This window comes from Sorex fumeus, unplaced genomic scaffold (assembly GCF_029834395.1).
Source record: "Sorex fumeus unplaced genomic scaffold, SorFum_2.1 ptg000029l, whole genome shotgun sequence".
NCBI classification, from domain to species: Eukaryota; Metazoa; Chordata; class Mammalia; order Eulipotyphla; family Soricidae; genus Sorex; species Sorex fumeus.
In genome coordinates, this window is record NW_026606086.1 from 15,759,685 (window position 1) to 15,784,187 (window position 24,503).

A 24,503-nucleotide genomic window follows, 5' to 3' on the forward strand; every position below is an offset into this window, starting at 1 on the left:
GGCCCTTGCCGCGGGGGCTGACGGGATCGCGGCGGACCTGGACGCCGTCGCTCGGTCGGAATGCGCCTGCGCGTGTGCGGCTGTCCCTGAACTGGGGCTCGCTCTATCGCTGGGAAATGATCGGTGCTTGAAGTCTCCCCGGGGAGGGGCGGGGTGCGGGGCGGGGGGACAGGGAATGCTCAGGAATACCACCCAAGGGCCAGGGACTCTTGCCCCTTGCATCGTTGCTAGGGGATCCGGCTTCTGGCCTGTGCATAGAATGGGGTGGGAACAGTTGGGCAAAGACTTTGGATTTTGGGATGTTTCCATGCCCTCCCCCCCACCAGCCTCCACCCCGAGACTAGGAAGGTGGGAGAGGCCCAGCCCCCGGAGTGAAGCACCCCGTCTGTGAGCAGACCAGCTCTGTCTGCGCCTTCCAAGGCTGAGAAGTCTCAGAGGGCGCGCTGGGAGCCAGAGTCACGCCGGGTAGGGGTGCTCAGTCCTCCTGGGCCCTGTCCCTTCCCCGCATCGTCCGAAGGTGACCGAGTCTTGGCTGTGTCACGTGGCCCAGGGGACCAGACTGCCTGAGATGCTTGCAAAGCCTTTAACTGTGCTTGCACGCCCCACATCTGTAGGGGTACCCCTCTAAGATAACAGAGTATGCAAACCTTAGGGCCAGACCAACAGTACAGTGGGTAGGGCATTTGCCTTGCACGCAGCCTATCTAGGTTCAATCCCAGACAACCCATATGGTCCCCGAGCCCACAGGGTGTGATCCCTGATCTTAGAGCCAGGAGTAACCCTGCCTGCTGCCAGGTGTGGCCCCTCCCAAAAACTCGACTATGTAAACAGAAAGGTGCATTCTACTTTTATTTTGGGGTCTTCCACCCAGAGGTGCTCAGGGAACCCCGTGCAGTGCAGGGCTCCAGGCTGGTCTGTCCCGTGGGCAAGGCCAGCATCTTCCCACTATGCTCTCTCCGGCCCCAGATGTGCATTTTGAAGTCTGCTCATTATTTTTGTTTTTGCTATTTTGGGGGCCCCGCCCTGCCGTGTTCAGGGCTTCCTCCTGACTGTGCAGTCAGGGGTTACTCCTAGTGTGGCTTGTGGTGGGGATCGACCCTGAGTCGACTGAGTGCCAGGCAAGAGCCCTGCCCTCCAAACTGTCGCTCCAAGCCCCCAACACCAGGCACTACTTTTTTTTCTTTTTGGGTCATACCCGGCAATGGACAGGGGTTCCTCCTGGCTCAGCACAAAGGAATTACCCCTGTCGGTAGCTCAGGGGACCATATGGGATGCTGGGAATCGAACCCGGGTTGGTCGCATGCAAGACAAACGCCCTACCCGCTGTGCTATTGCTCCAGCCCCGACACCAGGCACTTTTTGTAGTGGGCCTAGGTCACTAGGTTTTTTGGTCAGATTGAAAGGACCGAGTCGAGACCCTGTGTGTGTTGGGAGGTGGGGGAGGATTCTGTTTGTTGGGTCCCGCTTGGTGCCTTAAACATGGCAACCCATCCCAGGTGGTGGAAATGGAGCGGGACCAGGCGCTGGCAGGTGCAGGCAGGTTGGGCTCGGCCCTGGCCTTTGTCTTCGGGTGTTTGCGGAACTGAGGGGGGGGCTTCATATGCCAGGCTTCGGGGACTTTGCACTGTGCAGCTGCCCCTGCCCAGCCACTCCGGAGTCGTGACTCCACTAGAAACTGTGTCTCAGGCTTCCCTGCCGCATGCAACCACAATGGCCCCGAGTTTCCTGCTCCCCCTCGCCGTCCTGGGGCTGAGCGCCACACAGCCATCCTCGGTCCTGGGTAGGGGCTTCCAGGCGCCGGCGCTCGGTAGGTGGAGAATACAGGGTGTGCTTGGGTGCGAACTCTGGGACTCCTGGGTGACCTCTGCGTCCATCCCTCAGCCTGGCCATCCTTCCTCAAACACGACTCGCCCCAGAAGGCTCAGGAGACCATCCAGATCCCCAGCAACGGGACTGAGCCTCTACTCATGGACGTGCATGTGTTTGTGACCAATGTCCTTAATGTGGTGAGTGAGGGTGAGCCCCCCAACCCCCGCAGGAGGGGAGTGGGCACAGCTGTGTCCACTGAGATGCTGCCCCCGTCCCACAGGACATCCTGCGCTACACCGTGTCGTCCATGCTGCTGCTCCGGCTGGTGAATATGGGAGGGGGCAGGGCAGGACGGGCAGCCTGGCTGCAGTCCCCTGCCAAGGAAGGGCCAGGGAGATGTGGGGAGCAAGAGCCTGAGATACCCTCTCACCCCCCCAGTCCTGGCTGGATGCCCGCCTGGCCTGGAACGCGAGCAGCAACCCCCGGCACGTGGTCTCGCTGCCCTGGGACTCGCTCTGGACCCCAGGACTCACCATCCAGGAGGCGTAGGTTCCTGCCCCTCCCCCGAGCACCCAGGGCGTCCTTGCTCCCCTCTGGCTCCCCACTGTCCCCAGGCAGAGGCGTGGGCTTCTGGCCCAGTGGGGCCTTTCCTCCCGGCAGGCTCTGGGTGGACTGGCAGGACCAGAGTCCCCGGATCCGAGTGGACCGTCACGGCCACGTAGAGCTCTACCTGGCCCTCACCATGGAGACCAACTGTGACCTGGAGCTCCTGCATTTCCCCCGGGACCAGAGCAACTGCACCCTCAGCTTCTTCGCTTTCAGCAACTCAGGTGCTGCCAGGATGGGGGCTGGGCCAGGGAGGGCCAAAGGATTGTGCGTGGGGTCAGGGAAGCTGAGATCTAGGAGCAAGAGCGTGTGACCTGCACCCCATCTCCTGGCTCCCTGTTCTTTGTGTGTGTGTGTGTGGGGGGGTTGTGTCACACCCAGCCGTGTTCAGGTGTCACTGTTGGCAGTGCTCAGGGGAACCATGTGCAATGCTGGGGGTTGACCCCGGGTCAGATGTGTGCCCGGCAAGGTCCTCCTAGCTCCCCGGGGCTCTATACCCAACTCAGCCTCACTAGAGCAACTGCCCGCAACCTCCAAGGGGTCCAGCTGCAGTGCTGACCTGATGGCATCACCCAGGCCACTGTGGCCTTATACCTAGGGACACCTTAAATGGGTAGACCCCAGAACCCCCCGCCCCAGGCGGCCAGTGGGACCGGGCCCCCTCCCATTCTTCCAGGCTCCTGCTGCGAACCATATTTCCAGTGTGAGGTGACGTGCTGGTGGGTGCAGGTCACAGCTCTCTGGTGGCAGACTGCACTGGGGGGCGGGGGCCATGTGCCAGTGCATGGGGGGATCTGAGTGTGCGGCATATGCTCTGGTCCCCTGCTCCATCTCCCTGGTCTCAGTGCATTTAATGGAAAACTTGCATCTAAGCCCCTTCCTTGAGGAAACGTTGGGGGATGTTACAAGATAAGGCTTTAGGAAATCCTTGCTCAGGCCAAAACCTTCTCTAGCACCACCAGAAACTTTCATAGGGGCCAGAGCCATAGTATAGCAGGGAGAGCGCTTGCCCTTGCATGGGGCGGACCCGGGTTCGAACCTCAACATCCCATATGGTTCCCTGAGCACCCTCAGGAGTCATTTCTGAGTGCAGAGCCAGGAAGTAGCCCTGAACATCACCAGGTGTGGTTCCACCAAGAGTGGGGTGGGGGCGCCGGTCCCTACTTGTCGCTGGTCCCTAGAGGAACCAGAGGAGGCTGCATCTTCCTGAGCTCACTCCCGCCTGCCCCACCGGCAGCGGTGGAGCTGGAGTTTCAGGTTCATGCCGTGAACCAGATCGTGAGTGTGAAGCGGGAGTACGTGGTTGAGGACGTGACGGCTCAGATCCCCCCCAGGCAGCTGGTGCCCTGCTTCCAGGTGACGGTGAGCAGCGGCGGGGGGGGGGGGGGGGTCGGAGTGGGCGGGGTGCCGGCACACCCCTGCCCTTGCCCCTACCCCTTGTCTCCCTTTCAGCTGCGCCTCCAGAACACGGCGGTCAAGGGCGTCCTGGCGCTGCTGGTCCCGGGGGAGGCGCTGCTCCTGGCTGACGTGTGCGGGGGGCTGTTGCCCCTCGGGGCCCCAGAGCGCATTGCCTACAAGGTCACCCTGCTGCTGGGCTACCTGGTCTTCCACTCGTCCCTGGTGCAGGCACTGCCCAGCTCCTCCTCCTGCAACCCCGTGTTCTGTAAGCGCGGCCTCCCTCACCCGGGTGCTGGAGCCTTGGGCCAGCCCTGACCTGTGCCCCCCCCAAACCCCCCCTCAGTGTACTACTTCACGGTGCTGCTGCTCCTGCTTTTCCTCAGCACCGCAGAGACCGTGCTGCTCACCGGCCTGCTGGCACGGAGCAACGGTCCCGGCCCCACGGAGAAGCCAGCGCCGCCGCGGCCGGAAGGTGGGCATGGCCCCGGGCGCTCTCGTGTCTGCCCTGGTACTCGGGGATCACCCCCGGCAGGGCTCAAGGACCCTGGTGGGTACCAGGATCACACCCAAGCTGGCCGCATGCGAGCCAAGTGCCTTCCCTGCTGCCCGTCCGAGGCTCGGCCTCCTGGGGCCCAGGCGACTCTCCGCTCCGAACAGTCCCGGGAAATGTCCCCTTCTCTCTCCCCTCAGGGGCTCCCCAAGGAGGAGGAAAGTGGCCCTGGAGGAGCCTGTTGGAGGCTGCGGACCACATCTTCTTCCTGGTATACGTGGTGGGCGTGCTGGGCAGCCAGCTGGTCTTCGCGGGCATCTGGGCCTGGGCCACATGCAGGTCTCACCCCGCCCCTGGTCTGGCTGCACCCCACGGGGGGCAGCCCCGGATGTGACCTAGCCGGGCTGGGGGGTTCTTTGTGGGAAGGACGGTGCCCAGGAAAGCATGTCCATGGGTGCGTGAATAAACCTGCTCTGAGCAAGCCCCCCGGCAGGCCTGTCTCCATGAGCTCAGCTCCTCCTTCCCAGCGAGCAGGGGACCCCCGCAACCATCACCCCAGAATCGTCACGCACAGGCCCCTGAGTTGACAGACGCCAGCTCTCCCGCCTCGCGGCAGGTGCTGGAGAAGACAGGAGCCAACACAGAAGACGCGATGTCTTCTCCAGGTGCTCTGCACTTCAAACAAGAACAGGGAGGGGGCTCTGCCCAGCTCTGGACAGGGCCAGTCTCGTCTGCCCACCAGCCTCGGGGGCCGGGAAATGCCAGGTGTACCCAAACCCCAGAATCCGGGGGCTGGGACGCGCCCAAAGGAGGGGATGCAGCGGGCCCAGTGGCAAGTGAAACGTTTTATGTGTCCCCGTGGCCCGTCTCCGGGCCGAGAGCCACTCAGGCTGACGTGTCGAAGAGCCGCTCAATCATGTCGCCCACCTGCTCCACGCGGTACTTGATGTACTTCTCGGGGTTCTTGGTAAAGGGCACGCTGGCATACCTGGCATAACACAGGGCACGGGGGTCAGGCCCTGCGCCCCTCCCCAGTGCGGTGGCCCTGGCGGGACCCTGTCTGGCCCCTACCCTGCCCAGGGCCCCAGGCCCAGAAGCACAGCAGCCAGTCCACAAGGGCGCACCTGTGAGGAGGCCCCCACCCTGTCCTTCCCTCCGGCCGGGCGCACCTGTGCAGGAAGGCCCCATAGGTCTCCTTGACAATGTTCTTCTGCGCCTGGCGGATCCGGTCCCTCTGCTCCGTGTCCGGGACGGCCCAGGCCTTCTGGATCTTGCACAGCTCTTCCAGGCCATCATTGAAGCCCTGGGCAGCAAATGGGGACATGGCTGGGGTCTGCATGGGCCCGAGGCAGTGAGCAGTGTGGGGGTTGGAAGCAAGGGCCCCCTGCTAACCTTGAATCGCTCCTTGATCATCTGCCGTTCCTTGTCCCGGAGCTGGAGGTCGAGAAAACTGTCCTCAGTGCAGACCACATCCCCAGCCCCTGGCCCTGCCCCATTCCCATCCCCCAGCCCAGAAGGAGCCTGTCTCTCCCTCCCCTTCCCACCCACCTTGACGCCGGGCTGGAACACGGGGAGGTTCTTCTCGGTGATGTAGTCCGTCACCTTCAGCCAGCTGTGGGGACACCGCAGGGCAGGGCGAACACTTAACGCGGCTGAGGCTTCCTGAGGCCCGCAGGGCTGATGAGGGTGGTGGTGGGAGGCCTCACGCAAGCATCATGCAGTCCCTCAGCTGAGCCCATGCATGATGGTTTTTATCTACTAAGGGTGGCAAAGGGCAGATTCTGACCGGGACAGTAATTAGCCCGTTCTGAGCGGACTCTCCTGGGGACAGACCCGGCTCTGGCTTCCCTCTTAGCCATGCAAACACCAGCAGGCACAAGCCACCGAGCCCCAGGGTCGATGGCCAGCACCCCGCAGTGCCCTCTGGGCACCTGAGCAGCTCCGGCGTGACTGACAGAAGTGGAGCAGTGGCTGTGGGGGACAGGGCTGACAACACGTGCAGAGATGTAGGAGGCCAGAGAAAACGGCCTCGGTGAGCTCTGCTGGGTTGGCGCTTGGCACCTGCCGCCTTGCTCGGGCCCCAGGTGCCCGCGGGGCCTGCCAGGAGCCCACCTTGTCGCCCTGGCACAGGCTGCCCTGTACAGAGGCGCCCACTGCGACCCCTGCATGGATTCCGACACAGATGCCAGCCCGGGTCCGCGCCCACCTGCGCTGGTACGTCTGGATCTGCTGCTCAATGTGCTCTCGGTAGGAGCGCTCGGCCGTCTTCTGCGTCACAGCCACCAGCTGGATCAGCTCAGACCTGGGCAGGAGTGGGGCGGACAGGGAGGGGCTGGGCTTCCGGTGCCTGCTTGACACCAGTCAGGGAGGGGATTGGACGGGACAGACACATGGACACACCAGTTCTCTCCACACAAACACACACACACACACACACACACACACACACACCAGTTCCCTCAACCCCTCCACATACCAGTTCCCTCATTCACACACACCAGTTCCCTCATCCCTCTCACACACACACACCCCGGATCCCCTCACCCCTCACATACACACACACCAATTCCCTCACTACACACATAGACACACACCAGTTCCTTAACCCCTCACACACACCCCAGTTTTCTCACCCCCCCCACAGATCACCACGCACACACACCCCAACCCCTCACCCTTCACAAACACACACCAATTCTCTCCCCCCTGCACACACACACCCCAGTTCTTTCACCACACACACACACACCCCAACCCCTCACCCTTCACAAACACACACCAATTCCCTCCCCCCTGCACACACACACCCCAGCTCCCTCACCACACACACACACACACACATTCTCTCCCGCTGAACAGACACACACACGCCCCAGCACCCTCCACAGGTGCACGCCACCTACTTCTCCAGGGCCTTGAGGATGTAGTTGTAGTTATTGTGCAGGAAGATGGCGCTCAGAGCCGGGTCCTCGTACACCTTTGACTTACTCAGCAGGTTCAGCTGCAGGTTACCCAAGACTTTACCTGTGGGGGAGGACATGCTCGAACCTATGGCACTCGGACGCTACGATCTAAGCCTGGGGTGGCCCCTGGACCGCCCAAGCTCCAAGCCCCTCCTGACTTCAGACTCAACTACCGTGGGCCCCCAGGGTGACCCCTGCCAGAAGGGTGGGCCCAGGGCGGGGGCGCGGGGCTCACAGATGTAGGTGCTGAGCAAGCGCCTGCTGAACTCGGAGCTGTAGCTGGTGGCCGAGGAACTGGTCTCTGGAAGGAGAAGGCCAGTGAGTGGTGTCAGTCCAGAACCTTCTCTGGCCCTCCCTCAGCTCAGGAGCAACCCGAGAAAGGGTCGACAGGGCCTGGGGCCTCCCCCGGGTCCAGGGATACTCCCAGGACACTTTGGACGGCCCACAGCAAGCCCGCAAAGGGTGGCGGCAGGTGCGGCCACATGGACGGGCAGCGGGCACCCAGTCTGGCATGGCCCATGGGCAGCCGCCCAGTGTTGGAGCCGCTTTTCATGCCCCCCACTTTCTGTCCCTTTCCCTCTCCTCCCGGGACCCTCCCGCACAGGGGGCACCAGCCTGCTCAGAGCTGGCAGCAGGCGGGGGTGGGGGCAAGGGGGCAGGAGAGAGGGCATGGGTGCCACATAGCAGAGAGCCGCACAGACAAGCTCGGAGACAGGAGACGGCCAGGGCGGAACGGAGAGAGAGCCGGGAGGAAGGAGGAGGCACCCACTGCAGTCAGTCGGGGGACCCTGTCCCGGGAACCTCACCCGCGGGGCCTGCAGAGCCCCGATGCTTACCTCGGGGGTCTAAAGGAATATTGTATGTGTCCCCAAGTACTACGGAGTGAAAGGCAGTGCACGCGGGGAGGGGAGAGACAGGGAGAAAGATGCAGAGGCAACATCAGGTTAGAAACGCCGCCCGCCGCCACGCGCCCCAGGAAGGCCCACAGGGCACCCCACGGCTCAGCAAACCCTGGGGACCCAGACACCGTCCCTCAGCTTCTGACACCGAGGGCGGAACAGAGTAAGGCTGAGGGGCCTGGGTCAGCAGCAGGGGGACAGCAGAGTGGGTGGACACGCAGGAGGAAGGGGGGTGGGCAACTCGGTCCACTGAGGGCTCCACCGAGGGGGTTTCTTAAATGGAGTGGCAAGGGGGGTGCTGAAGGGGAGAGAAGAGAGGGTGGTCGCACACCAGAACCAGCCACCGGCCCTCGCTGGGCAGATGGACATCCTCAGCCAGAGGTGGCGGGAGGGGGGCGCGTTGGGGGCCCTGACCCCCTTGTCCGAGCCAGAGGGAGGGTGGACGGTGGAGGGGCGGTACCTTGGGAAGCAAGCATGGCACCTGCCGTCTCCTGGAAGTCCAGGAGCTGCTGCAGGAACAGGATGGCCTGCAGGGGCGAGGTCACGGGGACTCAGGGGCAGGGCGGTGGGCGGCCGCCCCTTCCCCATCCCACCCCTCCCCGGTGCCCCTGAGCACGGCAGTCTGGCGGGTGGCCACCCCCTCCTCCGCACCCTTGCACCCCTGGCTGGCCCTGGCTTGTCTGTGTGGCCCCTAGGCAGTCACGTCCCCGCCCCGGCCTGCAGGCACCTACATTGCTCGTGAGCTCGTGCACGGTGCCGTCCTTGGGCATGTTGTACTCCTTGTCTGGGTCGTTCTGTGAGGTGGAGATGAAGACGGGCTCCCAGAGACAGGACCAAGGAGGCCCGGACCCCAGCTCCACCCCTATCCCAAGCTCCGCCCCCTGTTCTGCCCCCACCCCTCAAGGCCCCGCCCCTGGCTCAGCCTCGCCCTATCATAGTCCTGTCCCAGCGCCGTCCCGCCCCTCAAGGCCCCGCCCCCAGTCCCACCCAAGCCCAGTCCAGTTCTGGCTCCGCCCCCTGAAGCCCCGCCCCCGGCCCAGCTTCACCCTATCACAATCCTGTCCCAGTGCCGTCCCGCCCCTCAAGGCCGCACCCTGCCCCCAGCTCCACCCCTATCCCAAGCCCACCCAGTTCTGGCTCCACCCCCTGCAGCCCCGCCCCGGCCCAGCTTCACCCTGTCACAATCCTGCCCCAGGGCCGGCCCCGCCCCTCACAGATCAGCCCCGCCCCCATCCCAACCCCACCCAGTTCCGCCCCATCGCAGCCCCGCCCCCAGCTCCACCCCCTCTCAGGCGGTGTTCCCCCCCCCCCCCCCCCCCCCCCCCCCCCCCCCCGCCCCAACTCCCACCTTGATGTTGTCAGCAAAATCCTCGAGCGCTTTGGCCCCCACAGTTTCCATGGAAGTGATGAGGCTGGGCAGTTTGTTCTTGGTGCCCGCCGCCGTGCCCTGGAGAAAACATGCGGCTGCACTGCTGGCCAGAGGGCACCTCACCCTGCCCCTCGCCCCAGGGACCCACGGGTGTCACTGGGTATCTCTGCAGGTCCAGCCTGCCACCCTCTCCCCCTTCAAGCAGAGGCGGGAGGGCAGCAAGGGGATGCCCCATACCTGGAGCACCTGGTCGAAGTCGGGCTTGGTGTGTTTGAGGTGCCGCAGGATGGGGAAGACGCCCAGCACGGCCGAGAAGTCATGGCGGATGATGGCCTTGCGGGCGGCTGACACAATGTTTTCCCCCTCCAGCATGAGCCCGTCCAGCGCATCCTGCAGGGGAAGCAAAGGGCTGGTTCCCAGGGCCCATCGAGACGGGGCAGGGCTGTCACTGAGGGCCACTGGGGGAGGCAGGACCTGGATCAAGGAGTCGAAGGTCTTCTTCTGGTGGTGCTCGGGAATGATGTCCACCAGCAGCTGGTACTCGCTCTGGGCCAGCCTGACGAAGGCGCTGATGCAGTGGATGTAGGCGTCCGTCTCCACGTCCAACATGTCATCTCTCCCTGAGGGACAGTGGTGTCCCTGAGTCGCTGCAGTGGGGACGGGGACAGCCTCTGCCCCCTGCAGGGGAGTGGGCAGTGCACGGGGCAGAGGAAGGCTGGTCTGGCTGAGGGGATCTCCAGGCCTGGCCAGGCTCGAGAGGGCCACAGGAGTGCAGCTTTGCTTCCAGCTTGGCCCCGGAGGGCAGACTCGGGGACTGGCGCTCCCGGGACTAGCGGTGCGGAAGGGAAGACCCCAAGACCCACTGCCTGGACGAGGCCTTGTGGATGGCGGCGCGCAGGGTCCCCCGCGGGGAGCAGGCCCACCGGGCATTGAGTCAGACTGGCCGAGAGCTTGCAAGCCTGGAGGAGCTTGGGCGGGGGCAGTGGCTCCCGCAGCCCACAAGCCGGACTCCTAGTTGCCAGGGCCTTGGAGCTGGCGGTGAAGGTGCTGGGGCGGCCTGCCTGCCTTCCCGGGGGGGCTGTCCCCGGGCACGCACTCCGGGCCGCAGATAACTGCGCCCCCCAGGAGGGCGGGTGGCCCGTCGTGGTCGGCTCCCGCAGGCCGGACAGCGGTACTCACCGGCCAGCGGCCCGAGCTTGTCGTTCAGGGCCTCGGACAGATGCTTAATTCGGAAATCATGTTCGTGACCTAGCGAGATGTCGGCCGCAAACAGGCGTTTGTCCAGGGGCCGGGGGAGAAAGCCGGGCTCGCCGGGAAGGGGGTGGGGGGCGGGGAGCGGCATGGGAGACGGCTCTAAGCCCCTCCTCTGCCAGGGACCCCTCGGGAACAGCCGTTTCAAGCCTGACTCGCAGCACTGGGCAGGTCCCCTGGCCCGGAAGGGACCCAGGGGAGGCCGTGGCAGGACCAAGGCAGGTGGGGTAGAACCTTCCGCAGCTTTGGGGGCGGCTCTCAGGAGAGAGTCCGCAAGAGTGGGCAGGCGTCTGCTTCCGTCCTGGGGCTGGTCCTTAGACGGAGCAGCCCAGCACCCCATCCCTGAAGCCAGGCGGATGGGGGCCCAGCACCGTGGCCTGTCCCCGCTGGTCTGAGCGTGAAAAGGCTGTCTGGGAGAAAGAACTGGCGTCGAGTGGAGACGGGGAACAGGACAGACGGGCGGGGCGGGGCCTCAAGGAGGCCCAAGGGGCGCTCCCGGGCTCTGCCCTGCCGGGTGAGTGGACACATAGAGGAGGAGGAGGAGAGGAGCACAGGGTGATTACCTTCCAGAGGAATGAGGTTAGAGCCCCCCTTTTTCCCATCTAGACCATGCTGGGAATATTGTTTCAGAAGGTTCTGGGCTTTACGGATGGTCCCTGTCACCAGAGCCACACAGAGAACAGGTAAGACCTAGGAAACGAGCGAGAGAAAACAGCAGAGCCCACCACCAGCCCGCACCCCGACAGCGGCTCGCCCAGGCCCCTCTCCTGCGGCCTGCAGACACCGTCCCCGTGCCCTGCCCGGATGGCCCGCGCGGCTCTGGGTGTGCTGAGCAGGCAGGAGAAGCCGGAACCACACTCGCCACCGAGGGCACGGCCACAGGAGCCTGCCACCCCCACCCCACCGGTGACAAAGGCACCCGGGGCCACCAGACCCGCAGGCACCGCAGCTGGTCGGCAGATGGCTGCAGACCCGAGCATGAGCAGCTGGGGCCTGTGTGTCCAGGAGGGCGAGGCCGGAGATGGGGGCACTGGCCTGGCCCCCACACCAAGGAGTCAGAGGCCCACCAGAGCAGGAGACCCAAGGCGGAGAGCGGGAGGAGGACCGGCACCCAGGGCGGAGGAGGGGGGCAGGGGCTGGTGCGCTCGCAGGGGTGGGGGGAAACAAGAGAGAGTTAGTCTCACAGCACAGGGCTCCGGCCGAGACAGCAAACACTCCTCCCGCTTTAAACTGCGGGACCCCCACCCTCTCACCCAGCGCTCCCCCAGAGGTGGGGCCGAAGGCTCCTTCCTGTCTAGAGGCTGAAGACGAGACCCCCGGGCATCCCCCCAACCCGGGAGTCACAGCAGCAACTACCACAGACCCATCATTCTCCTGGTTGGGGCCGGTCCGCTGCCCAGTTACCTCCGGGGGCTGCAGACACGGACAGTACCCACAGATCCCACCCACCCGCCACACCCACAGAAGCCACGGCGACCGCACGGCCTCTTGGGCTCACAGGTGAGGGGTGGGAGGGGCAAGGTCAGCTCTGGGCTGGGGACTGGCACCCTCCTCCTGGGAGATGCCCGAGAGGCAGTGACCAGGCCAAGGAGTCAGGGTGAGAGGGCAAGTCCCTCCCTCTGCTCAGAGCGTGGCCGGCCCCCACCTGCACCCTGCAGCAGAGGCCCAGAGGGTTGGGGGTTCTCTGAGGGAGCAGGAAAGGAAGGGAGCAGCAGCCCCACACCCGGGTGCTCCCTACAGGCCCATCCCGCCCGGACTCTCCCAGGGCACTCCCTGCGGTCCCATCCTGCCCAGACTCTCCTGGGGTGCTCCTTGCGGGCCAGTCCCACCCAGACTCTCCCAGGGTGCTCTCTGTGGCCCTGTCCCACCCGGACTCTCCCGGGGTGCTCCCTGAGGGCCCACCCTGCTCAGACTCACCCGGGGTGCTCCTTGCGGGCCAGTCCCACCCAGACTCTCCCGGGGTGCTCCCAGCAGGCCCATCCTGCCCAGACTCTCCCGGGGTGCTCTCTGTGGCCCTGTCCCAGCCGGACTCTCCCAGGGTGCTCCCTGCAAGTTGGTCCTGCCCGGACTCTCCCGGGGTGCTCTCTGTGGCCCTGTCCCAGCCGGACTCTCCCAGGGTGCTCCCTGCAGGTTGGTCCTGCCCGGACTCTTCTAGGTTGCTCCCTATGGGCTTGTCCTACCCAGACTCTCTGCAGGCCCACCTGCTGGGGCTGTGGCAGACACACTGGGTGACCATCTGCCCTCGCCAGGAAGGCCAGGAGGTCGCGTCCCCCAATCCCAGCCTCCTGGCCAGGCCTCTCGCCCCTGAGGTGCTGCAGCCGGGAGCGGCCCAGCATTTGGGATGCTGTGCCTTGGTGGTGGTAGGGGTGAGGGGGCGGCAGCATATGCTCGTCCAGCCCACCGTTTGCCACTTTCTAGAAAGTGAAGCCGCCCGCCCCGCAGGGTCAGGAGGGCAGGGACAGACATGAGGGCTCAGCTGTCACCCCAACTCCTGCTCGGGCGTGCACCCAACGAGGACTCTCACACTCCTCTGGCCGCGCCCAGGCCCTAAGGGCGCTCACCTGGCCGCCGGACAGGCTTCTTGGTGGGCGTGTCCTTCCTCTTGTTGGATGTGGCAGGGGAGTAGGGCACCCCCGCGGAGGAGCTGCTCTTCCGGAAGTGCTCCTTGAGGCCGCGGAGGGAGCGATCCAGCTGGCTGGAGCGGATCTGGTAGTAGACGTTCATGAAGTCTGGGGAGACAGGGAGACTGAGGGGCAGCTCGGGAACCCTCACGCCCCAGTGAGCAGCCCCTCAAGCTGGGGTGCCTCAGTCACCCACACACCTGCCTCAGTCGGGGTTGTCGGGGTAAGGCTCTGCAGGGGAGAAATAAGACATAGGGCTGGAGCAATAGCACAGCGGGGAGGGCGTTTGCCTTGCACACACCCGACCTGGGTTCAATCCCTGGCATGCCATAGGTTTCCTCGAGCACCACCAGGAGTAATTCCTGAGTGCAGAGCCAGGAGTAACCCCTGAGCATTGCAGGGTGAGACCCAAAAAGCAAAAAAAGAAAAAAAAAAGAAAAAAAGAAATAAGATGTGGGGGCCTGGGTTCGATCCCCAAACACAGTTGGAAGGGAACATGGGGCGGCGAGACAGCTGCGCCTGTGCGACACCACGACCTTGCCGACACCCGGCCCGGGCAGGGGCTCAGCGGCAGAGGGCAGGGGGGCCCCAGACCCCAAGCCCATCAGCAGGCCTGGTCAGCGGGGATCGAGCATGTGAGCAGAAAGCTGAGAACCCGTGTGGGTGCCCCCAGGAACCCCAACACCAAACATGCATCAAATCAGGGCAGCTCAGGGCAGAGGATGCCCGCCCCCTCCCGACATAGAGGGCCCTCGGGTGCAGGGTCCTCACAGTACAGGAGCCTGTCATGCCAGCTTCAGGTGCAGGACCTGTCACCAGCCAGGAAGGACCATGACACGCAGGAAGAGGACCAACATGGTGCCTGAACGGGTAAGCAGAGGCTGGAGCTGTCTGTCGGTTTGGGGGTCACAGCCGGCGGTGCTTAGAGGGTCCCTGCCGCACCAGAGTCAGACCTGCCTGCGCCCAGAGCTCGTGTACTAGCCCCAGGACCACCTCTCTAGCCTGTTTCCACTTACGGGGAGTCTTGGTTTTAGGGTCACAGGCAGCTGCGCTCATGGCTCCTGGCTCTGCGCTCAGTGAGGATCACTCCTTTTTTTTTTTGTGATTGGGGGTGGGGGCCACACCCAGCAGTGCTCAGGGGTTACTCCTGGCTCTGCACTCAGGAATCACCCCTGAGTGCTTGGGGGACCATATGGGATGCTGGGGATCGAACCCACATAAGCCGCATGCAAGGCAAACGCCCTCCCCACTAGACTATCATTCTGGTCCTCAGGGATCACTCCTGACAGGACTACAGAACACTGTGGGGTGGTGGGGATCTAACTTGGGCAGACTACAGCAACTGCTGTACTGTATTTTCTGTGTGTGCCAGGGATGGAGTCCCAGGTCTCACGCATGCACGTCGCGGTTTCTTCCCCTGGGCTCGGTCCCTCCCTGAGATGTTTTGCTTTTTTTGTTTTGTTTTATTTTGTTTTGTTTTTTGGGTTACACCCAGCGATGCACAGGGGTTACTCCTAGCTCTGCATTCAGAAATTACCCCTGGCAGTGCTCAGGGGACCCTATGGGATGCTGGGAATCGAACCTGGGTCAGCCGCGTGCAAGGCAAACGCCCTCCCTGTTGTACTATTGCTCCAGCCCCGACGTTTTGCTTTTTAAAGCCTGAATTGACTAACGAAATTGGGGATGCGGTGTAGGTGAGTAGTAAAGCGAATGACTCAATGTGTGAAGCTAGAGGTTTGATCCCCAGCACTAGAGAGAGAGAGAGAGAGAGAGAGAAAATAGTGCTACCAAAACCTTGGAACATTATGCAGCTGTTAAAAAGAAAACAGTAACTGGGCCACAGAGAGAATGCAGCAGGGAAGGCACTTTCCTTGCATGCAGCTGACCCACATTCAATCCTTGAGGCATTGCAGAGTCCCCAGAACACCGCCAGAAATGATCCCTGAGCACAGAGCCAGGAGTAAGGATGGATCAAAGCCAAATGTAGCCCCAAAACAAACAAACAAAAAACTTGGCTCTGTCTGAATTCACAATCATGCATGTTCGTGCTACCCCTGATTAGCTCCTATCATTTGCTATAGAACTTTTATTAGAAAACAAGCAACAGCGGTTGGAGCAATAGTACAGCGGGTACGACATATAACTTGAATGTGGCCGACCCAGTTTTGATCCCCAGCATCCCATAGGGTGCCCTGAGCACCACCAGGAGGGATTCCTGAGTGCAGAGCCAGGAGGAACCTCTGAGCATTGCTGGGTGTGACCCAAAAATCAAAAAAAGGAAAAGGAAAAAAGAAAACTAACAGGGCCAGAAAAATAGGACAGCGGGTGAGGCACTTGCCTTGCACACAGGCCCACCCCAAGTCCATCCCAGCACTGCCAGGAGTGGCTCCTGAGCACTGATGTGGCCCCCAAATCAAAAGAATCATTAACAAAATAAAATAGAAACCGCCCACACCCCACAGGTGGATTGAAGAGGGAGAAACACTCCTTGCTCCTGCCCCTTGGGCGCCGCCACCACCAGGCTGCTCACCTTGGTTGCGGCCATACTCCACCAGCCAGCGGGCGATGCGTATGACGTCCTGCAGCACGGCCTCGGGCAGGTGCTCCAGGGGCACGTCCTCCTGGGCCTCCAGCTCGTCCTCGCCACCGATCAGGTCCAGGATGAGCACCGGGGAGACCACCTTGCTGTGCCGGGCCATGAGGCTGCGGAACTCAGCCTCCAGCGACTCCTTCCCCCGCTCGAACAGCAGCTTCTGCGGAGGCCGCAGGTGGTCGCGGGTCAGCAGCTGGCCTCCTGACCCCCTTGATTCCGGCCTCGGCACCTCAGCCTTCCCTTCCTTCCACCCACACGAGCAACAGGGAATCTCCCTGGACCGGCCCTTCAAGACGCGTGTTCAGGGGCCAGAGCACTGCGTGGAGGGCATTTGCTGGGCACGCAGATGATCGGGGTCAAGCCCCAGCATCCCACATGGTTCCCTGAGCACCTCCAGGAGTGAGCCCTGGGTGGAGAGGCAGGAGTGACCCCTGAGCATCACCAGGTATGACCCAAAACAAAAATGTACACCCAGGGTGTTACAAGGTGGAAGTGCTTCTTGGTTTGGGAATTTTTTGGGGGGAGGGGAGGGACCACACCCAGTGGTGCTCAGGGATCACTCCTAGCAGGCTCAGGGGTCCATGTGGGATGCCAGGGATAGAACCTGGGTTGGACACGTGCAAAGCAAACGCCTGCCCGCTGCACCTGTAAGCCATGGCCCAGTGGTCAGAGCCCCTGATCCCCACGACGGGATAAGGTATCTGGAACCCTCAGAGCCGCGGGCCTCAGAAGAGCCAATGGGTGGCCCACTGGGGAATGGACAGACAATGAGGGGTACACCCAGACAGCACATGACTGGCACCCGCCCATGCATTCGTGCGCTATGTAATTTACAGCTTGCACATACTTAGTTATTCATGACTTCATCTGACCATCAAAATGAAATAAGAACCCGAGTGGCAATGTCCAGGGCCGAGGTCCTTCCACGCGCCTGTGAGCGCTGAGTGGCCGTGTCCCTCCCTCTCGCTGTGCCCGGAGACCAGGGCAGGGTCTGCAGCCGCCCACCTCCTCCAAGTCCCCGCTGGCCTCTTACCACTTTGTTGAGCTCAGGGCTGTCGGGACTGTTGTCCTGGAAGTACTCCACGGCCTTCTGAATCCTGGCCATGCTCCCCAGGTACTCGCCCAGCCTGCCTGTGGGGCTGGAAGGACAGCCTCGTCAGCCTGCGAGGTGGCCCACGCCCAGCTGGACACAGGTCCAGCCTGGGGAACAGTCAATGCCCAGCACGCATGGAGGACCAGCCTTGAAGGGTGGCCGATGTCTAGCACGGACACGGGCCCAGCCTGGGGGGTGGCTGACGCCCAGCACGGAGCTCCGCACAGGATGGAGATTAGGAGCACCAGAGCCACGGGGGGCTTGGCATCCCCCCATCCCCTGGACCTGCTCACCCCTCCCGGATGGTCTTCTCCGTGTCGCTGGCCACGTGGTAGTAGCTAATGACGTGGTCCAGACAGGAGAGCGTCTTCTCCACGTTCTCCTGCAACCGCTGCAGGTTCTCCGTCTGCTTGTGCACAGGGATGATGGAATTCTCCAGCTTCATCAGGCGGCTCTCGAAGGAGGACAGGATGGACACCTAACAGGATCAAGGGGCCGCCCGAGGTCAGGCCTGGCCTCACCCGCCTGCCGCCCACCCACAGGCATCCGGGACTCTGGCGTTTGCTACTTTTTCGGGGGCTTCCCTGACAATAAGTTTTATGTGGCTAGCACCCAGGCACACCGGCTTCTCGCCACATTCCAGCACGCACCAAGTATGCGGCCAACCCCTTTGGAGGGGTCCAACTAAATGGGACACAAAGGAATCGGAGCAATAGTACAGCGGGGAGGGCATTTGCCCTGGATGCAGCCAACCCAGGTTCGATCCCCGGCATCCCGTAGGGTCCCCCGAGCACCTCCAGGTGTGACCCCTGAGTGCAGAGCCAGAAGTAACCCCTGAGCACCGCTGGCTGTGGCCTTAAAACCAAATAAATAAATAAATAAAAATCAATGGGACATGTAGTATGACGAGGGCAAGTCGTTTCTGGACGGCATTCTTCCTGAGAGAAACTTCAGGGCAGCCTCCCTCTCTCCCGCTGCCAACCCCCGTCTCTGACCTCTAATTCCTGTTCCTAGAAATATGGAAAGCTCGACTGCACAGCCAGTACCTTTAGCCCCTCTCAGCGAAACGCCTCTAATACGGCTGAGGGCTTCACCGTTAGCACAGACACACCCCAGCTCCTGTCCACCCTGTCTGGACAGAAAACTCTCCTCTAGGGCCCGGAGCAATAGCACAGCAGGAGGGCACTTGCCTTGCATACAGCCGACCTGGGTTCAATCCCTGGCACCCCATACAGTGCCCTGACCCCTGCCAGGATTAATTCCTGATTGCAGAGCCAGGAGTGAGCCCAAAAAACCAAAACAGAAAAGTCTCCTCTGAAACATCAGGGAGGGGGGCCAGAGAGAACAGAACAGTGGGAAAAGTGCTGGCCTTGCACACAGCCCACCCAGGTTCAACCCTTGGCACCGCTAAGGGCCCCCCAGGCCCTCCCAGGAGCGATCCCAGAGGGGCATAGAGTCAGAAGTAAACCCTGAGCATAACTCGGGGTGGCTTCCCCAAAAACAAAATTTACAAATCCGGGAGGAAACTTGTATTCATCTGGTACCTGCGCGCTGTCGCAGGTACTTGGCAGGCCAGGGCTGTCTGAGCCAGGACTCAACTGCAAGGCTGGAGCTTTGGAACTTATTCTACTGAGGGACCCTGGGGCTGCTGCCAGACCCCACAGGGGAGCAGGGAGGGAGGGCAAGGTGGGGGGTGGGGGAGAAGCAGGGGGCGTGCGGGGGGGGGGGGGGGGCTCAGACAGGAAATTCTGCCCAGGGCTAGGGGCAGCGGCCTCCGAAAGGGTGGCCAGGAAGGACGTGCAGGCTCCTGTTGGTGAGACCCCCCCACCTCACTGCCCGGGCTAGGTCCCGGGTCCCTGGACCCTCGGCGGCCCGGCCCCCGTCGGCCGCCGCCCCCGGCTGCGCGGTACTCACCATGTTCTTGGTGAGCTGGTCGCTCTTCTCCAGGCTGTCTCGAATGAAGGACAGCGTCTCCTCTTCCTGCGGGGAGCGGAGGAGGCGACATCACCAGCAGCCGGAGCACAGGCGACCCCGGCTCCGCGCTCCACCTGCCCCTTCGCGCCCTGCCCCGGCCTGGAGCTCGGCCCCCGCCGACCTGCTCCCCCGCCCCCATGCGGCAGCCCAACCTGCTTCAGTTTGTCTTCGATCTCCCGCCGCCGGGCCGACGCCTCCTGCGGGGGGATCATCGCTGCGACCCCGAGGTTCTCACTCCCCCAGGTTCGCGTCTCAGCGCGGCCTTTCGGCTTCCGTCCCTGCCACACCCACTTCCGCCCGGGGTCCCGCCCCAGGAGCGCGCAGACGGCACCGCATTGGACGGGCCTGGCGGAAGTGTGTCTGCACGGAGCTCCGCACGCGGCTGGGCCTGGCGGCCATGTTGAGTGTGACCGGCCGCGCTTCACCCTGGTAGGGGCCTGAGGCTGCGCCTTATCTGAGAAGATCTCCGAGTAGTTACAGATCACTTGCCATCTGCGTTCGAACGCTGGTGCTTTTGCAAAGGTTGCTGACGAAGGCGACAAATTCGTGTCCCCTTTTTCTCAAGACGGGCACCCCCGTCCTGCTTCCTTCCAGAGCGCAGCCCAGAGAGTGGCATACGGGAGACGCCAAATCTGTACCTATCTGATGGCAATGAGGGGCCCAGAGGCTGGGCACAGAGCTCCAGGTCGGAGTCCAAGTCCTCCTCCCCGACTGTTCCCTCTAATCACAGTCAGCCCCAGCCCCCTCCCGCGGGCTTCTTCCGACCCCAGGGGCTAGTTCCCTCTCCAGAGCCAGCGGCTGCACAAGCATCCTTCCTCCAGCCCTGCTCTCCCACCCTGCTTCCGGCTGGACCCCACCTCCAGACACAAGGGAACTAGACAATGAGCTGTCTGCTGGTGGGGGAGAAGATTTGGGGCACCAAGCAATAGGGTTCCCCATGGTCCCCTTCATACCCTAGGGCACAGCTACCCAAGGAAGAGGAGAGCAAGCGGAGGGCCTGGAGAGCCACCGAGAGACTGTCCCCTGCGCTGGAGGGTCACTGTAGACTGCAGAGACGTGTGGTGAAGTGGAGGGGGGGGTACTCGGAAATGAAGTTCTTGGAGGATTCTGGACAGATAGTATAAAGAGAAGGACACTTACCATGCACCCCACACACCAGGGTTCAATCCCCCAGCACCCCATAAATTCCCCCTGAACACCACGAGGAGTGATCCCTGAGCACAGAGTCAGGAGTAAATCCTGAGCAATTCTGGATATGGCCCCAAAACAAAACACAAAAATAAGGGAGGGACCTGGAGAGAGAATAAGGTTCTTGCTTTGCATGCCACCAACCCGTTTGATCCCTGACACCACATAACTCCCTGAGCAACCCTAGGTGGCCGGGGTACTCCTGCCCCCTCAGACTCAGGGTCTCACGGTGAACCACAAGCCCATTGGCCAAAAATTGCTAGAAAGGGACCCCCAGAGCATTAGCTTGGGGGCTTCTCTCCCACCAGTGAAAATCAAGGCAAAGAAGGCAAAGGAGACAGAGCTAGGAGGGCTGTGCTGACACAGCACAGGGTGACGGGGTTAGAGGGCTGCAACCCGGAGAAGGCTGAGCGCCGGGCTAAAGAAGACCAGCCCTACCGCCTCACTCAGCCGTCACCCCCCTGCACGGCGCCAGGCACTGCACATCGCCATCCACTGCACAGCACTAACTACTGCAGAGCACCATCTCCTCCACGACACCACGCACTGCACAGCGCCAACCGCTGCACAGAACGATTCACTGCACTGTACTCCCCAGCGCCATCCACTGCGCAGAACCATGCACTGCGCAGCGCCATCTACTCCACAGCGCCATCCACTGTACAGCGCTATTCACTGCACAGCACTATCTATCTGCAACATCATCTTCAGAATGATGCTTCCCTCCCAGAGTGGGGGATGCTGTTCTCTGGGGGGGGGGGTGGACCGTGCAGGGGGCCATTGAGGGGAGCTTTGGTTTGCTGACTTAAGGAAGGTCGATTTCCAGAGGGGCCCCGAGTGATTTTTTTTCCCTGCAAAGTGGGTAGTAAGAGAAATAGTCTCTTCGTAAATGAGTGAACGAGCGTGTTTTTTTTCTGTGAGAGGGTGTGTGTGATTGTGAGTGTGCAGGTGTGCATGTGACTGTGTGTGTGTGCGCGCCTATTTCCTCACATTTCCCTAAGTGTAATTTGGTAATTAAGGGCCCTGTTTCCAGAACCTTCTGTTGGCCATGACTGCGACAGAGCTAGTTGGAAGCCCTGAGTGCGGCCGGGTGCGGCCTTTCCAAACAGCAACCAAAAAGCCCAGAACCCCAAGAGCAGGTGCCCAGGCCCAGGAGCCCCCGCTCCAGGCCCCACCGAGTCAGCGAGGCGGGGTCAGCGCACGGCCCCCGGCGGCCGCGAGGGGGCGCCCGACACCCACCGCGCCCGCCGCCCGCGCCTTGCGCGCTGGAACCTCCCGGCGGGCCAAAGGCGCGGTGGGAAGAAGCGGGGAGACTGCAGCGGGATGACACGGGGAAGAGGGTGGGTGGGTGCCAAGGGGAGGACGGCGGATGCGGGCCGAAAGCAAGGGATGGCGAGAAACTCCTCGAGGCCACGAAGGCACAAAGGGGTGGATGGCGCTGTGGGGCGCGGGGCAGAATCCCTCCCGGGCCTTTCTGCGGTGCCCCCCCGCCCTCTGCAGTTCCAGAAAAAGCTCCGGGACGCGGGGACATCAGCCGCTGCCCTCCGCGGGGGTCCCGGGCGGTGCCTGAACCCCGGGGACCCCTACGCGCTCCAGCAGCCCTCAGTCCCCTCCCCGCGCGTCCCTTCCCACCGTCCCGCGCGCCCTGGCAGCTCAGCAGCGAACGCGCCCTACCCGCAGCCCGCCTGTGCATCCCGCCCCGCCTCCTGAGCGCGCCCCCCGCCTCCTGCGCGCGTCCCCGCGGCCCGCCCCACCCCCTGCGCGCGCCTCCGCAGTTCGCTCCGACCCTGTGCGCATCCCCGCGCCCCGCCCCGCCTCCTGCGCTCGCCCCTATGCGCGTCACCGCGGCCCGCCCCGCCCCCTGCGCGCGCCCCCGCAGCTCGCCCCGCCCCTGTGCGCGTTCGCGCGCCGGCCCCGCCTCCAGCGCGCGCCCCCGCGTCCCCTGCGCGTGCGCCCGCAGCTCGCCCCCTATGCGCGTCCCCGCGGCTCGCCCCGCACCCTGCACGCGCCTCCGCAGCTCGCCCTTCCCCCTGTGCGCTGCCCTGCCACCCCACCTCCCATTTCCCCGTGGGTCCCCTGGGGCCCGCGTGCCTGGAACGTGACTCAGCGCTTTGGTGCAACTGCATCTTGGTGGGTCCATCCCGGTTGCCCGCCAGAGACTGAAGCCTCGTCCTGTGGGAGGGCAGGGCCCCCCACCAGTCCTGCAAAAGCACAGCCACCTCCAACCTCTGTCCCCCCCAGAAGCCCGCTGCAGGGGAGACTGCCCCCACCCCAACCCCGCATGTGGCCTTGACGCTCTGGGGTCTTGGCCTCCTGCTGCCCGCTGCCAGACCAGCAGCTTGGGAATTGCTGGGGGGGGGGGGGGTCGGTGTCTGTCCAGTCGTTGGGGAGCGTCATTTCCTCCAGGGGTTGGGAGACACAGGTGTCTGGACTGGGGGTGGGGGTGGGGTGAGGGACCCTGAGGAAAGAGGCTCCTTAGGATAGTCCGGAAGTAGGGTAGGGGCCGTGTCTCCGGGGAGAACTGAGGCTGGAGTGGCCAAGGGGGCCTGGGGCCACTGGGGGGGGGGGGGGCAGTGCTCCACTCAGTGAGCAGTGTGAGTGGCACAGGGGCAGGCTTGCCTAGGGGGTGCAGGGGAGGATCTGGGCAGCCCCTGGGAGACAGTGGCAGATCCTGCCTGTACCCCCAGCTTGAGGATAAGGTGCCTCCTCCCCTGGCCGCTAGTCAGTGGGCAGAGGCTGAGGAGCATGTAGTTGGCCTGGCTGGGGCCTTGTTGGCACCTGCTTGTCCTCGGCAGAGGGGCTCCCGGCTGTCAAATGGGGAGAGCGAGCCAGTGAATGAGAGGTGAATCAGTGAAAGAGAGAAGGAATGGGCAAGTGACTGACTGAATGAATGAATGAATGAATGGGGGGGCGTGCCCGCTGCCTGCAGCCATTTGTTCCTGAGGGTGAAGGAGGGGTTGGGCATGCCCCACCCCATGTGGGTCACTCTGCCATGTTCTGTGGTCCAAGCAGCCCTCAGGGACTCACACTGCCGAGGTGATGCCATCAGGGGTGCTTCAGGGCGCTACACTGGCCCCTCACCACAGCCCTGTCTGTGCCTCTCCACTCCTCTGTTTCCTCAGCTGTGAGGGCTCTAGAAGGTTCCTCAGGGGACTCCTCTCAGGTGCGACCGTGGATCCTGTCAGCTGTCCTGCATCCCTCCCCCACTCCGATTCAGGTCTGAGGACATCAGAGATCGAGTTGGGGGCATGTGCTGGAGCCCAGTCGGCTGATGAGGTCTTCTGGCTCAGGCCGGGTCCAGATCTTCAACACACTGATCCTCCTTGTCCCCTGGGGTGGGCTGTGCCTCCCTCGCAGAATGGAATTCTCACAGCAGCAAGAATGGCGGGAGAGGCCTGAACCGTCCTGGCACCTGGGCGGAGGACTCAGCCCTCCCTGGCAGTAGCCCCAAGGTTAAACTTTACCCAGTGCCAGGCTTGGGGGACCCCCGGCCTCGGTGAGACCCAGGGCTCTGGATATGGGTTCCACCACCCCAGTGAACTGGGGACAGGCAGGCCCAGCTGTCCTGTGGCCACAGGCTCTTTTGGGTTCCAGACCCTGGAGCTTGGGGTGGGGTTAAAAAACAAAGGGCGATGAGGGTTGGAGAGATGGTCATGGGCAGGGCGCTCCCCTGCACACAGCTGACCCCAGTTTGATCCCTGGCACCACATTGGTCCCACGACATCCACCCCCAGAGCACAGAGCCAGGAGGGAGCCCTGCGCATCACTCAAGCGGCCCCAAAAACGGCATCAGAAAGTAATGAGTGACCCGTCTCTTCTGCAGGATGCTCACTCTCGGGCCCCAGGGGTTGGGGATCAGGAGAGCAGATGCCCTCCCCCTCTGCCCCTGATGGGTCCCAGTCCCCACTCCCTCCCTCTCACCCCACAGGCCTGGAATGAGCAGCGCCCCCCATTGGTCTGAAGCCGCTCCAGGACCCACCTGACCCTCCTGAGCCCACACTGAGCCCCGGGGCCTCTGAGTTTCCTGAACAGGGGCCTGGGCATTTCTCACGGCCCCCTCCCCTTCCTGCCGTAGAGGTGACGGCTGCAGCTGTATGTCCAGCTCCCCACTCTGCTGTTCAGGCAGGCAGTAGCTCATCCATCATTCTATCCATCCATCCGTTCATCTATCCACCCGTCCATCCATCCATCCATCCATCCATCCATCCTTCCATCCATCCATCCATCCTTTCATCCATCCATTCTTTCA

The 24,503-nt window shown here is 63.1% G+C and overlaps 2 protein-coding genes across 5 annotated transcripts; one reads left to right on the forward strand and one right to left on the reverse strand.

Annotated features, from left to right (window-relative positions):
- Positions 1-1,664: 1,664 nt before the first annotated feature.
- Positions 1,665-4,705, forward strand: ZACN (zinc activated ion channel). Its single transcript, XM_056115439.1, has 9 exons — positions 1,665-1,807; positions 1,882-2,006; positions 2,090-2,134; positions 2,248-2,354; positions 2,470-2,639; positions 3,653-3,777; positions 3,868-4,078; positions 4,157-4,309; positions 4,504-4,705. The coding sequence occupies exons 1-9, from the start codon at positions 1,711-1,713 to the stop codon at positions 4,695-4,697; spliced, it is 1,227 nt and encodes a 408-aa protein (XP_055971414.1). The 5' UTR covers positions 1,665-1,710; the 3' UTR covers positions 4,698-4,705.
- A 428-nt stretch (positions 4,706-5,133) lies between these two features.
- Positions 5,134-19,341, reverse strand: EXOC7 (exocyst complex component 7). 4 transcript variants are annotated; one of them, XM_056115424.1, is made up of 20 exons: positions 19,219-19,341; positions 19,007-19,072; positions 17,386-17,570; positions 17,033-17,138; positions 15,937-16,159; positions 13,347-13,514; positions 11,349-11,441; positions 10,009-10,154; positions 9,772-9,924; positions 9,514-9,612; positions 8,897-8,959; positions 8,626-8,692; positions 8,103-8,141; positions 7,502-7,567; positions 7,207-7,327; positions 6,510-6,605; positions 5,852-5,915; positions 5,696-5,737; positions 5,473-5,606; positions 5,134-5,291 (listed from the first exon to the last, which is right to left on the reverse strand). In XM_056115424.1, exons 1-20 carry the CDS (start codon positions 19,276-19,278, stop codon positions 5,189-5,191), a joined length of 2,094 nt encoding a protein of 697 aa, XP_055971399.1. In that variant the 5' UTR covers positions 19,279-19,341; the 3' UTR covers positions 5,134-5,188. The 4 variants fall into 4 exon arrangements, with proteins under 4 accessions (XP_055971399.1, XP_055971401.1, XP_055971400.1 ...); XM_056115426.1 differs by lacking the exon at positions 11,349-11,441; XM_056115425.1 differs by lacking the exon at positions 8,103-8,141.
- Positions 19,342-24,503: the final 5,162 nt, after the last annotated feature.